This window comes from Pristiophorus japonicus, chromosome 18, assembly GCF_044704955.1.
Source record: "Pristiophorus japonicus isolate sPriJap1 chromosome 18, sPriJap1.hap1, whole genome shotgun sequence".
NCBI lineage: Eukaryota > Metazoa > Chordata > Chondrichthyes > Pristiophoridae > Pristiophorus > Pristiophorus japonicus.
In genome coordinates, this window is record NC_091994.1 from 29661303 (window position 1) to 29675865 (window position 14563).

The window sequence follows — 14563 nt, forward strand, 5'->3', positions numbered from 1 at the left end:
AGTATGGATTGCAGAATTCATGTGCTTAAATGATTTTGTTCTTTCAAAAGGGGCATCCATTGCAGCCACATCAACTAAACCTGGTTCATCAGCAATAACATCTGCACAGTCAACACCTTCATCTGGCAGTACAGTGCAGGCAACAAATTCCATATCAACAAGACCAAGCTCAGCCACACAATCATCTTCACCACGAAGCACGACATTGACATCAGTTACCAGTGAAACAGGTAGGATGGAAACCATTGCAGCACTTTGTCGAACACTATTTGTCAATGCAAGGCTTTAACAAATTTCGAAAAGTGGAAAAGTAAAGTTCACAAAGAATGATATTACTCTTTTATCAAAAGGTGTGACAAGTATATCAGCATCAACTCCATTCACATCATCTCCAGAAACAACTCCACATTCATCAGTGTCATCCATTGGTACAAGAGAGACAACAAATTCCCCAACAACACAATCACTTCCACTGACAAGCAATACTGGGACATTATTCACAACTGAATCAAGTAAGACAAAGTCAATGATGCAATACATGGTGTACAATATGACATTCACGGCCAGAAAAAGATTTATTTTTTTGCTTTCTGAAGGTGGATCCAGTACAGTGCGATCATCTGCTATTGAGTCATCTCCATCATCTCCACTATCAACATTGTCATCTTCTGGTACAGCAGTCACAACAAATTCTATATCAACACCACCAATTTCACCATCTGAATCATATTCCCTGACAAGCACGTTCGTGTCACCTGTTACAACCGAAACAGGTACGATGGAAATTATGACCCCACACTTTGTGAAATTTTACAAGTCAGGTTTTTTTCATTAACAATTTGTGAAATGTTGGTTTAGAAGGCAAAATTCCCCAATCCCATGCTCCAAGCAGTTAGACGTCTTGAAGGAATCGTTGGGCACAGAGTGGGCTGAAGTCATGTAACCCTGAAGGTCTAGGTCACGGTCTCTTCAAGCACTGATTTTCAAGTGGTAGCACATGATCATACAATCTGCCCTATAAAGATTGCAAAGGGGTAGAATTCTGTTCTTTCCAAAATGGAATCAAGGAAGCTCAATTAACCATCTTCCTTTTCATTTGCAGCAACCTTTCCACAGTTAACATCTACAGTGCTCAGTACAACAGAGACAGCAAAATCATCACCAACACAATCATCTTCCTCAGTGAGCACAACTGTGACATCATCCACAATGGAAACAAGTAAGACAAATCAATTATACAATACTTTGTGGGACAACAATTTGCAGTGCTCTCTTTTAATTCGTTGTTTGTTTTACGATGTGGAGTTTCATGTAAGAGAGCAAGTTGAAATTCTGTGTCTTGAAACAAGAACCTGTATTTGTTACATCCTTGCACAATATGGATTGTAGAATTCATGTGCTGAAATGATTCTGTTCTTTGAAAAGGTGCATCCACTGCAGACACTTCAACTAAACCTGGGTCATCAGTAATAACATCTGCACAGGCAAAACATTCATCTGCCACTACAGTGCAGGCAACAAATTCCATATCAACAAGACCAAGCTCAGCCACACAATCATCTTCACCAGGAAGTACAACACTGACATCAGTTATCACTGAAACAGGTAGGATGGAAACCACTGCAGCACTTTGTCGAACACTATTTGTCACTGCAAGACTTTAAGAATTTCTGACAAATGGATTGAAAAGTTCACAAAGACTGATAATACTCTTTTATCACAAGGTGCGTCAAGTATATCAGCATCAACTCCATTCACATCATCTCCTGAAACAACTCCACATTCATCAGTGTCATCCATTGGTACAAGAGAGACAACAAATTCCCCACCAACACAATCAACTCAACTGACGAGAAGTACTGGGACATTATTCACAACTGAAACAAGTAAGACAAAGTCAATGATGCAATAGATGATGTACAATATGACATTCAGGCAAAAAAGATTATTCATTTTTTTGCTTTCTAAAGGTGAACCCAGTACAGTGCGATCATCTGCCTTTGAGTCATCTCTACTGTCAACATTGTCATCTTCTGGTACAGCAGTCACAACAAATTCTATACCAACACCACCAATTTCACCATCAGAATCATCTTCCCCAACAAGCACGACAGTGTCACTTGCTACAACTGAAACAGGTACGATGGAACTTATGTCACCGCACTTTGTGAAACTTTACAAGTAAGGTTTTTGAGTTAAGAATTTGTGAAATGTTGGATTCGAAGGCAACATTCCCCAATCCCATGCTCCAAGCAGTTAGACGTCTTGACGGAAGCGCAGGGCACAGAGAGGGCTGAAGTCCTGTAATCCAGAACATCTAGGCCACAGTCTCTTTTTTCAGTGATAGCACAAAATCACACAATCTGCCCTATGAATATTGCATAGGGGTAGAATTCTGTTCTTTCCAAAATGGAATCCACGAGAGCTCCATTAACCATCTTCTTTTTTATTTGCAGCAACCTTTCCACAGTCAACATCTACAGTGCTATCATTGAAAAAAGAGACAGTAAATTCATCACCAACTCAATCATCTTCCACAGTGAGCACTACTGCGACATTAGCCACAATGGAAACAAGTAAGACAAAACAATTGTACAACATTTTGTGGGACAACAGTTTGCAGTACTCTCTTTTAATTTACTGTTTGTTTTACAATGTGGAGTTTCATGTAAGAGAGCATGTTGAAATTCTGTGTCTTGAATCAAGAAACTGTATTTGTTACATCCTTGCACAGTATGGATTGCAGAATTCATGTGCTTAAATGATTTTGTTCTTTCAAAAGGGGCATCCATTGCAGCCACATCAACTAAACCTGGTTCATCAGTAATAATATCTGCACAGTCAACACCTTCATCTGGCAGTACAGTGCAGGCAACAAATTCCATATCAACAAGACCAAGCTCAGCCACACAATCATCTTCACCACGAAGCACGACATTGACATCAGTTACCAGTGAAACAGGTAGGATGGAAACCATTGCAGCACTTTGTCGAACACTATTTGTCAATGCAAGGCTTTAACAAATTTCGAAAAGTGGAAAAGTAAAGTTCACAAAGAATGATATTACTCTTTTATCAAAAGGTGCGACAAGTATATCAGCATCAACTCCATTCACATCATCTCCAGAAACAACTCCACATTCATCAGTGTCATCCATTGGTACAAGAGAGACAACAAATTCCCCAACAACACAATCACTTCCACTGACAAGCAATACTGGGACATTATTCACAACTGAATCAAGTAAGACAAAGTCAATGATGCAATACATGGTGTACAATATGACATTCACGGCCAGAAAAATATTTATTTTTTTGCTTTCTGAAGGTGGATCCAGTACAGTGCGATCATCTGCTATTGAGTCATCTCCATCATCTCCACTATCAACATTGTCATCTTCTGGTACAGCAGTCACAACAAATTCTATATCAACACCACCAATTTCACCATCTGAATCATATTCCCTGACAAGCACGTTCGTGTCACCTGTTACAACCGAAACAGGTACGATGGAAATTATGACCCCACACTTTGTGAAACTTTACAAGTCAGGTTTTTTTCATTAAGAATTTGTGAAATGTTGATTTAGAAGGCAAAATTCCCCAATCCCATGCTCCAAGCAGTTAGACGTCTTGAAGGAATCGTTGGGCACAGAGTGGGCTGAAGTCATGTAACCCTGAAGGTCTAGTTCACGGTCTCTTCAAGCACTGATTTTCAAGTGGTAGCACAGGATCATACAATCTGCCCTATAAAGATTGCAAAGGGGTAGAATTCTGTTCTTTCCAAAATGGAATCAAGGAAGCTCAATTAACCATCTTCCTTTTCATTTGCAGCAACCTTTCCACAGTTAACATCTACAGTGCTCAGTACAACAGAGACAGCAAAATCATCACCAACACAATCATCTTCCTCAGTGAGCACTACTGTGACATCATCCACAATGGAAACAAGTAAGACAAATCAATTATACAATACTTTGTGGGACAACAATTTGCAGTGCTCTCTTTTAATTCGTAGTTTGTTTTACGATATGGAGTTTCATGTAAGAGAGCAAGTTGAAATTCTGTGTCTTGAAACAAGAACCTGTATTTGTTACATCCTTGCACAATATGGATTGTAGAATTCATGTGCTGAAATGATTCTGTTCTTTGAAAAGGTGCATCCACTGCAGACACTTCAACTAAACCTGGGTCATCAGTAATAACATCTGCACAGGCAAAACATTCATCTGCCACTACAGTGCAGGCAACAAATTCCATATCAACAAGACCAAGCTCAGCCACACAATCATCTTCACCAGGAAGTACAACACTGACATCAGTTATCACTGAAACAGGTAGGATGGAAACCACTGCAGCACTTTGTCGAACACTATTTGTCACTGCAAGACTTTAAGAATTTCTGACAAATGGATTGAAAAGTTCACAAAGACTGATAATACTCTTTTATCACAAGGTGCGTCAAGTATATCAGCATCAACTCCATTCACATCATCTCCTGAAACAACTCCACATTCATCAGTGTCATCCATTGGTACAAGAGAGACAACAAATTCCCCACCAACACAATCAACTCAACTGACGAGAAGTACTGGGACATTATTCACAACTGAAACAAGTAAGACAAAGTCAATGATGCAATAGATGATGTCCAATATGACATTCAGGCAAAAAAAATTATTCATTTTTTTGCTTTCTAAAGGTGAACCCAGTACAGTGCGATCATCTGCCTTTGAGTCATCTCTACTGTCAACATTGTCATCTTCTGGTACAGCAGTCACAACAAATTCTATACCAACACCACCAATTTCACCATCAGAATCATCTTCCCCGACAAGCACGACAGCGTCACTTGCTACAACTGAAACAGGTACGATGGAACTTATGTCACCGCACTTTGTGAAACTTTACAAGTAAGGTTTTTGAGTTAAGAATTTGTGAAATGTTGGATTCGAAGGCAACATTCCCCAATCCCATGCTCCAAGCAGTTAGACGTCTTGACGGAAGCGCAGGGCACAGAGAGGGCTGAAGTCCTGTAATCCAGAACATCTAGGCCACAGTCTCTTTTTTCAGTGATAGCACAAAATCACACAATCTGCCCTATGAATATTGCATAGGGGTAGAATTCTGTTCTTTCCAAAATGGAATCCACGAGAGCTCCATTAACCATCTTCTTTTTTATTTGCAGCAACCTTTCCACAGTCAACATCTACAGTGCTATCATTGAAAAAAGAGACAGTAAATTCATCACCAACTCAATCATCTTCCACAGTGAGCACTACTGCGACATTAGCCACAATGGAAACAAGTAAGACAAAACAATTGTACAACATTTTGTGGGACAACAGTTTGCAGTACTCTCTTTTAATTTACTGTTTGTTTTACAATGTGGAGTTTCATGTAAGAGAGCATGTTGAAATTCTGTGTCTTGAATCAAGAAACTGTATTTGTTACATCCTTGCACAGTATGGATTGCAGAATTCATGTGCTTAAATGATTTTGTTCTTTCAAAAGGGGCATCCATTGCAGCCACATCAACTAAACCTGGTTCATCAGTAATAATATCTGCACAGTCAACACCTTCATCTGGCAGTACAGTGCAGGCAACAAATTCCATATCAACAAGACCAGGCTCAGCCACACAATCATCTTCACCACGAAGCACGACATTGACATCAGTTACCAGTGAAACAGGTAGGATGGAAACCATTGCAGCACTTTGTCGAACACTATTTGTCAATGCAAGGCTTTAACAAATTTCGAAAAGTGGAAAAGTAAAGTTCACAAAGAATGATATTACTCTTTTATCAAAAGGTGCGACAAGTATATCAGCATCAACTCCATTCACATCATCTCCAGAAACAACTCCACATTCATCAGTGTCATCCATTGGTACAAGAGAGACAACAAATTCCCCAACAACACAATCACTTCCACTGACAAGCAATACTGGGACATTATTCACAACTGAATCAAGTAAGGCAAAGTCAATGATGCAATACATGGTGTACAATATGACATTCACGGCCAGAAAAAGATTTATTTTTTTGCTTTCTGAAGGTGGATCCAGTACAGTGCGATCATCTGCTATTGAGTCATCTCCATCATCTCCACTATCAACATTGTCATCTTCTGGTACAGCAGTCACAACAAATTCTATATCAACACCACCAATTTCACCATCTGAATCATATTCCCTGACAAGCACGTTCGTGTCACCTGTTACAACCGAAACAGGTACGATGGAAATTATGACCCCACACTTTGTGAAACTTTACAAGTCAGGTTTTTTTCATTAAGAATTTGTGAAATGTTGGTTTAGAAGGCAAAATTCCCCAATCCCATGCTCCAAGCAGTTAGACGTCTTGAAGGAATCGTTGGGCACAGAGTGGGCTGAAGTCATGTAACCCTGAAGGTCTAGGTCACGGTCTCTTCAAGCACTGATTTTCAAGTGGTAGCACAGGATCATACAATCTGCCCTATAAAGATTGCAAAGGGGTAGAATTCTGTTCTTTCCAAAATGGAATCAAGGAAGCTCAATTAACCATCTTCCTTTTCATTTGCAGCAACCTTTCCACAGTTAACATCTACAGTGCTCAGTACAACAGAGACAGCAAAATCATCACCAACACAATCATCTTCCTCAGTGAGCACTACTGTGACATCATCCACAATGGAAACAAGTAAGACAAATCAATTATACAATACTTTGTGGGACAACAATTTGCAGTGCTCTCTTTTAATTCGTTGTTTGTTTTACGATGTGGAGTTTCATGTAAGAGAGCAAGTTGAAATTCTGTGTCTTGAAACAAGAACCTGTATTTGTTACATCCTTGCACAATATGGATTGTAGAATTCATGTGCTGAAATGATTCTGTTCTTTGAAAAGGTGCATCCACTGCAGACACTTCAACTAAACCTGGGTCATCAGTAATAACATCTGCACAGGCAAAACATTCATCTGACACTACAGTGCAGGCAACAAATTCCATATCAACAAGACCAAGCTCAGCCACACAATCATCTTCACCAGGAAGTACAACACTGACATCAGTTATCACTGAAACAGGTAGGATGGAAACCACTGCAGCACTTTGTCGAACACTATTTGTCACTGCAAGACTTTAAGAATTTCTGACAAATGGATTGAAAAGTTCACAAAGACTGATAATACTCTTTTATCACAAGGTGCGTCAAGTATATCAGCATCAACTCCATTCACATCATCTCCTGAAACAACTCCACATTCATCAGTGTCATCCATTGGTACAAGAGAGACAACAAATTCCCCACCAACACAATCAACTCAACTGACGAGAAGTACTGGGACATTATTCACAACTGAAACAAGTAAGACAAAGTCAATGATGCAATAGATGATGTACAATATGACATTCAGGCAAAAAAGATTATTCATTTTTTTGCTTTCTAAAGGTGAACCCAGTACAGTGCGATCATCTGCCTTTGAGTCATCTCTACTGTCAACATTGTCATCTTCTGGTACAGCAGTCACAACAAATTCTATACCAACACCACCAATTTCACCATCAGAATCATCTTCCCCAACAAGCACGACAGTGTCACTTGCTACAACTGAAACAGGTACGATGGAACTTATGTCACCGCACTTTGTGAAACTTTACAAGTAAGGTTTTTGAGTTAAGAATTTGTGAAATGTTGGATTCGAAGGCAACATTCCCCAATCCCATGCTCCAAGCAGTTAGACGTCTTGACGGAAGCGCAGGGCACAGAGAGGGCTGAAGTCCTGTAATCCAGAACATCTAGGCCACAGTCTCTTTTTTCAGTGATAGCACAAAATCACACAATCTGCCCTATGAATATTGCATAGGGGTAGAATTTTGTTCTTTCCAAAATGGAATCCACGAGAGCTCCATTAACCATCTTCTTTTTTATTTGCAGCAACCTTTCCACAGTCAACATCTACAGTGCTATCATTGAAAAAAGAGACAGTAAATTCATCACCAACTCAATCATCTTCCACAGTGAGCACTACTGCGACATTAGCCACAATGGAAACAAGTAAGACAAAACAATTGTACAACATTTTGTGGGACAACAGTTTGCAGTACTCTCTTTTAATTTATTGTTCGTTTTACAATGTGGAGTTTCATGTAAGAGAGCATGTTGAAATTCTGTGTCTTGAATCAAGAAACTGTATTTGTTACATCCTTGCACAGTATGGATTGCAGAATTCATGTGCTTAAATGATTTTGTTCTTTCAAAAGGTGCATCCATTGTAGCCACATCAACTAAACCTGGTTCATCAGTAATAACATCTGCACAGTCAACACCTTCATCTGGCAGTACAGTGCAGGCAACAAATTCCATATCAACAAGACCAAGCTCAGCCACACAATCATCTTCACCACGAAGCACGACATTGACATCAGTTACCAGTGAAACAGGTAGGATGGAAACCATTGCAGCACTTTGTCGAACACTATTTGTCAATGCAAGGCTTTAACAAATTTCGAAAAGTGGAAAAGTAAAGTTCACAAAGAATGATATTACTGTTTTATCAAAAGGTGCGACAAGTATATTAGCATCAACTCCATTCACATCATCTCCAGAAACAACTCCACATTCATCAGTGTCATCCATTGGTACAAGAGAGACAACAAATTTGCCAACAACACAATCACCTCCACTGACAAGCAATACTGGGACATTATTCACAACTGAATCAAGTAAGATAAAGTCAATGATGCAATACATGGTGCACAATATGACATTCACGGCCAGAAAAACATTTTTTTTTTGCTTTCTGAAGGTGGATCCAGTACAATGCGATCATCTGCTATTGAGTCATCTCCATCATCTCCACTATCAACATTGTCATCTTCTGGTACAGCAGCCACAACACATTCTATATCAACACCACCAATTTCACCATCAGAATCATTTTCCCCGACAAGCACAACGGTGTCACTTGCTATAACTGAAACAGGTAAAATGGAACTTATGTCACCGCACTTTGTGAAACTGTACAAGTAAGGTTTTTTCGTTAAGAATTTGTGAAATGTTGGATTCGAAGGCAACATTCCCCAATCCCATGCTCCAAGCAGTTGGACGTCTTGAAGGAAGCGCTGGGCACAGAGAGGGCTGAAGTCCTGTAATCCAGAATGTCTGGGCACAGTCTCTTTTTTCAGTGGTAGCACAAGATCACACAATCTGCCCTATGAATATTGCAAAGGGGTAGCATTCTGTTCTTTCCAAAATGGAATCAAGGAAGCTCAATTAACCATCTTCTTTTTTATTTGCAGCAACCTTTCCACAGTTAACATCGACAGTGCTCAGTACAACAGAGACAGCAAAGTCATCACCAACACAATCATCTTCCTCAGTGAGCACTACTGTGACATTAGCCACAATGGAAACAAGTAAGACAAAAGAATTGTACAACATTTTTTGGTACAACGGTTTGCAGTACTCTCTTTGAATTCATCCTTTGTTTTACAATGTGGAGTTTCACGTCAGAGAGCATGTTGAAATTCTGTGCCTTGCAACAAGAACCTGTATTTGTTAGATGCTTGCACAATATGGATTGTAGAATTCATGTGCTTAAATGATTCTGTTCTTTCAAAAGGTGCATCCACTGCAGCCACATCAACTAAATCTGGGTCATCAGTAATAACATCTGCACAGTCAACACCTTCATCTGGCAGTACATTGCAGGCAACAAATTCCATATCAACAAGACCAAGCTCAGCCACACAATCATCTTCAACAGGAAGCACAACATTGACATCAGTTGCCACTGAAACAGGTAGGATGGAAACCATTGCAGCACTGTGTCGAACACTATTTATCACTGCAAGGCTTTAAGAATTTCTGACAAATGGATTGATAAGTTCACAAAGACTGATAATACTCTTTTATCAAAAGGTGTGTCAAGTATATCTGCATCAACTTCAATCACATCATCTCCAGAAACAACTCCACAATCATTAGTGTCATCCATCGGTGCAAGAGAGACAACAAATTCCCCACCAACACAATCAACTCAACTGACGAGAAGTACTGGGACATTATTCACAACTGAAACAAGTAAGACAAAGTCAATGATGCAATAGATGATGTCCAATATGACATTCAGGCAAAAAAAATTATTCATTTTTTTGCTTTCTAAAGGTGAACCCAGTACAGTGCGATCATCTGCCTTTGAGTCATCTCTACTGTCAACATTGTCATCTTCTGGTACAGCAGTCACAACAAATTCTATACCAACACCACCAATTTCACCATCAGAATCATCTTCCCCGACAAGCACGACAGCGTCACTTGCTACAACTGAAACAGGTACGATGGAACTTATGTCACCGCACTTTGTGAAACTTTACAAGTAAGGTTTTTGAGTTAAGAATTTGTGAAATGTTGGATTCGAAGGCAACATTCCCCAATCCCATGCTCCAAGCAGTTAGACGTCTTGACGGAAGCGCTGGGCACAGAGAGGGCTGAAGTCCTGTAATCCAGAACATCTAGGCCACAGTCTCTTTTTTCAGTGATAGCACAAAATCACACAATCTGCCCTATGAATATTGCATAGGGGTAGAATTCTGTTCTTTCCAAAATGGAATCCACGAGAGCTCCATTAACCATCTTCTTTTTTATTTGCAGCAACCTTTCCACAGTCAACATCTACAGTGCTATCATTGAAAAAAGAGACAGTAAATTCATCACCAACTCAATCATCTTCCACAGTGAGCACTACTGCGACATTAGCCACAATGGAAACAAGTAAGACAAAACAATTGTACAACATTTTGTGGGACAACAGTTTGCAGTACTCTCTTTTAATTTATTGTTTGTTTTACAATGTGGAGTTTCATGTAAGAGAGCATGTTGAAATTCTGTGTCTTGAATCAAGAAACTGTATTTGTTACATCCTTGCACAGTATGGATTGCAGAATTCATGTGCTTAAATGATTTTGTTCTTTCAAAAGGGGCATCCATTGCAGCCACATCAACTAAACCTGGTTCATCAGTAATAATATCTGCACAGTCAACACCTTCATCTGGCAGTACAGTGCAGGCAACAAATTCCATATCAACAAGACCAAGCTCAGCCACACAATCATCTTCACCACGAAGCACGACATTGACATCAGTTACCAGTGAAACAGGTAGGATGGAAACCATTGCAGCACTTTGTCGAACACTATTTGTCAATGCAAGGCTTTAACAAATTTCGAAAAGTGGAAAAGTAAAGTTCACAAAGAATGATATTACTCTTTTATCAAAAGGTGCGACAAGTATATCAGCATCAACTCCATTCACATCATCTCCAGAAACAACTCCACATTCATCAGTGTCATCCATTGGTACAAGAGAGACAACAAATTCCCCAACAACACAATCACTTCCACTGACAAGCAATACTGGGACATTATTCACAACTGAATCAAGTAAGGCAAAGTCAATGATGCAATACATGGTGTACAATATGACATTCACGGCCAGAAAAAGATTTATTTTTTTGCTTTCTGAAGGTGGATCCAGTACAGTGCGATCATCTGCTATTGAGTCATCTCCATCATCTCCACTATCAACATTGTCATCTTCTGGTACAGCAGTCACAACAAATTCTATATCAACACCACCAATTTCACCATCTGAATCATATTCCCTGACAAGCACGTTCGTGTCACCTGTTACAACCGAAACAGGTACGATGGAAATTATGACCCCACACTTTGTGAAACTTTACAAGTCAGGTTTTTTTCATTAAGAATTTGTGAAATGTTGGTTTAGAAGGCAAAATTCCCCAATCCCATGCTCCAAGCAGTTAGACGTCTTGAAGGAATCGTTGGGCACAGAGTGGGCTGAAGTCATGTAACCCTGAAGGTCTAGGTCACGGTCTCTTCAAGCACTGATTTTCAAGTGGTAGCACAGGATCATACAATCTGCCCTATAAAGATTGCAAAGGGGTAGAATTCTGTTCTTTCCAAAATGGAATCAAGGAAGCTCAATTAACCATCTTCCTTTTCATTTGCAGCAACCTTTCCACAGTTAACATCTACAGTGCTCAGTACAACAGAGACAGCAAAATCATCACCAACACAATCATCTTCCTCAGTGAGCACTACTGTGACATCATCCACAATGGAAACAAGTAAGACAAATCAATTATACAATACTTTGTGGGACAACAATTTGCAGTGCTCTCTTTTAATTCGTTGTTTGTTTTACGATGTGGAGTTTCATGTAAGAGAGCAAGTTGAAATTCTGTGTCTTGAAACAAGAACCTGTATTTGTTACATCCTTGCACAATATGGATTGTAGAATTCATGTGCTGAAATGATTCTGTTCTTTGAAAAGGTGCATCCACTGCAGACACTTCAACTAAACCTGGGTCATCAGTAATAACATCTGCACAGGCAAAACATTCATCTGCCACTACAGTGCAGGCAACAAATTCCATATCAACAAGACCAAGCTCAGCCACACAATCATCTTCACCAGGAAGTACAACACTGACATCAGTTATCACTGAAACAGGTAGGATGGAAACCACTGCAGCACTTTGTCGAACACTATTTGTCACTGCAAGACTTTAAGAATTTCTGACAAATGGATTGAAAAGTTCACAAAGACTGATAATACTCTTTTATCACAAGGTGCGTCAAGTATATCAGCATCAACTCCATTCACATCATCTCCTGAAACAACTCCACATTCATCAGTGTCATCCATTGGTACAAGAGAGACAACAAATTTCCCACCAACACAATCAACTCAACTGACGAGAAGTACTGGGACATTATTCACAACTGAAACAAGTAAGACAAAGTCAATGATGCAATAGATGATGTACAATATGACATTCAGGCAAAAAAAATTATTCATTTTTTTGCTTTCTAAAGGTGAACCCAGTACAGTGCGATCATCTGCCTTTGAGTCATCTCTACTGTCAACATTGTCATCTTCTGGTACAGCAGTCACAACAAATTCTATACCAACACCACCAATTTCACCATCAGAATCATCTTCCCCGACAAGCACGACAGTGTCACTTGCTACAACTGAAACAGGTACGATGGAACTTATGTCACCGCACTTTGTGAAACTTTACACGTAAGGTTTTTGAGTTAAGAATTTGTGAAATGTTGGATTCGAAGGCAACATTCCCCAATCCCATGCTCCAATCAGTTAGATGTCTTGACGGAAGCGCAGGGCACAGAGAGGGCTGAAGTCCTGTAATCCAGAACATCTAGGCCACAGTCTCTTTTTTCAGTGATAGCACAAAATCACACAATCTGCCCTATGAATATTGCATAGGGGTAGAATTTTGTTCTTTCCAAAATGGAATCCACGAGAGCTCCATTAACCATCTTCTTTTTTATTTGCAGCAACCTTTCCACAGTCAACATCTACAGTGCTATCATTGAAAAAAGAGACAGTAAATTCATCACCAACTCAATCATTTTCCACAGTGAGCACTACTGCGACATTAGCCACAATGGAAACAAGTAAGACAAAACAATTGTACAACATTTTGTGGGACAACAGTTTGCAGTACTCTCTTTTAATTTATTGTTTGTTTTACAATGTGGAGTTTCATGTAAGAGAGCATGTTGAAATTCTGTGTCTTGAATCAAGAAACTGTATTTGTTACATCCTTGCACAGTATGGATTGCAGAATTCATGTGCTTAAATGATTTTGTTCTTTCAAAAGGGGCATCCATTGCAGCCACATCAACTAAACCTGGTTCATCAGTAATAATATCTGCACAGTCAACACCTTCATCTAGCAGTACAGTGCAGGCAACAAATTCCATATCAACAAGACCAAGCTCAGCCACACAATCATCTTCACCACGAAGCACGACATTGACATCAGTTACCAGTGAAACAGGTAGGATGGAAACCATTGCAGCACTTTGTCGAACACTATTTGTCAATGCAAGGCTTTAACAAATTTCGAAAAGTGGAAAAGTAAAGTTCACAAAGAATGATATTACTCTTTTATCAAAAGGTGCGACAAGTATATCAGCATCAACTCCATTCACATCATCTCCAGAAACAACTCCACATTCATCAGTGTCATCCATTGGTACAAGAGAGACAACAAATTCCCCAACAACACAATCACTTCCACTGACAAGCAATACTGGGACATTATTCACAACTGAATCAAGTAAGACAAAGTCAATGATGCAATACATGGTGTACAATATGACATTCACGGCCAGAAAAAGATTTATTTTTTTGCTTTCTGAAGGTGGATCCAGTACAGTGCGATCATCTGCTATTGAGTCATCTCCATCATCTCCACTATCAACATTGTCATCTTCTGGTACAGCAGTCACAACAAATTCTATATCAACACCACCAATTTCACCATCTGAATCATATTCCCTGACAAGCACGTTCGTGTCACCTGTTACAACCGAAACAGGTACGATGGAAATTATGACCCCACACTTTGTGAAACTTTACAAGTCAGGTTTTTTTCATTAAGAATTTGTGAAATGTTGGTTTAGAAGGCAAAATTCCCCAATCCCATGCTCCAAGCAGTTAGACGTCTTGAAGGAATCGTTGG

General features: G+C 39.5%; 1 protein-coding gene across 1 annotated transcript in view; it reads left to right on the forward strand.

The window, feature by feature from the left end:
• Window positions 1-14563, forward strand: part of LOC139229008 (mucin-3B-like) — a 102660-nt gene that overhangs the window by 72736 nt on the left and 15361 nt on the right. The window contains exons 215-256 of the mRNA XM_070860672.1: window positions 51-230; window positions 351-512; window positions 597-773; window positions 1103-1219; window positions 1426-1605; window positions 1725-1886; window positions 1971-2138; window positions 2457-2576; window positions 2783-2962; window positions 3083-3244; window positions 3344-3505; window positions 3835-3951; window positions 4158-4337; window positions 4457-4618; window positions 4703-4870; window positions 5189-5308; window positions 5515-5694; window positions 5815-5976; window positions 6061-6237; window positions 6567-6683; window positions 7189-7350; window positions 7435-7602; window positions 7921-8040; window positions 8247-8426; window positions 8547-8708; window positions 8792-8968; window positions 9285-9401; window positions 9608-9787; window positions 9907-10068; window positions 10153-10320; window positions 10639-10758; window positions 10965-11144; window positions 11265-11426; window positions 11511-11687; window positions 12017-12133; window positions 12340-12519; window positions 12639-12800; window positions 12885-13052; window positions 13371-13490; window positions 13697-13876; window positions 13997-14158; window positions 14243-14419. Coding sequence (XP_070716773.1) covers window positions 51-230; window positions 351-512; window positions 597-773; window positions 1103-1219; window positions 1426-1605; window positions 1725-1886; window positions 1971-2138; window positions 2457-2576; window positions 2783-2962; window positions 3083-3244; window positions 3344-3505; window positions 3835-3951; window positions 4158-4337; window positions 4457-4618; window positions 4703-4870; window positions 5189-5308; window positions 5515-5694; window positions 5815-5976; window positions 6061-6237; window positions 6567-6683; window positions 7189-7350; window positions 7435-7602; window positions 7921-8040; window positions 8247-8426; window positions 8547-8708; window positions 8792-8968; window positions 9285-9401; window positions 9608-9787; window positions 9907-10068; window positions 10153-10320; window positions 10639-10758; window positions 10965-11144; window positions 11265-11426; window positions 11511-11687; window positions 12017-12133; window positions 12340-12519; window positions 12639-12800; window positions 12885-13052; window positions 13371-13490; window positions 13697-13876; window positions 13997-14158; window positions 14243-14419 — 6654 coding nt within the window. The remainder of the gene's footprint in view (window positions 1-50; window positions 231-350; window positions 513-596; window positions 774-1102; window positions 1220-1425; window positions 1606-1724; window positions 1887-1970; window positions 2139-2456; window positions 2577-2782; window positions 2963-3082; window positions 3245-3343; window positions 3506-3834; window positions 3952-4157; window positions 4338-4456; window positions 4619-4702; window positions 4871-5188; window positions 5309-5514; window positions 5695-5814; window positions 5977-6060; window positions 6238-6566; window positions 6684-7188; window positions 7351-7434; window positions 7603-7920; window positions 8041-8246; window positions 8427-8546; window positions 8709-8791; window positions 8969-9284; window positions 9402-9607; window positions 9788-9906; window positions 10069-10152; window positions 10321-10638; window positions 10759-10964; window positions 11145-11264; window positions 11427-11510; window positions 11688-12016; window positions 12134-12339; window positions 12520-12638; window positions 12801-12884; window positions 13053-13370; window positions 13491-13696; window positions 13877-13996; window positions 14159-14242; window positions 14420-14563) is intronic.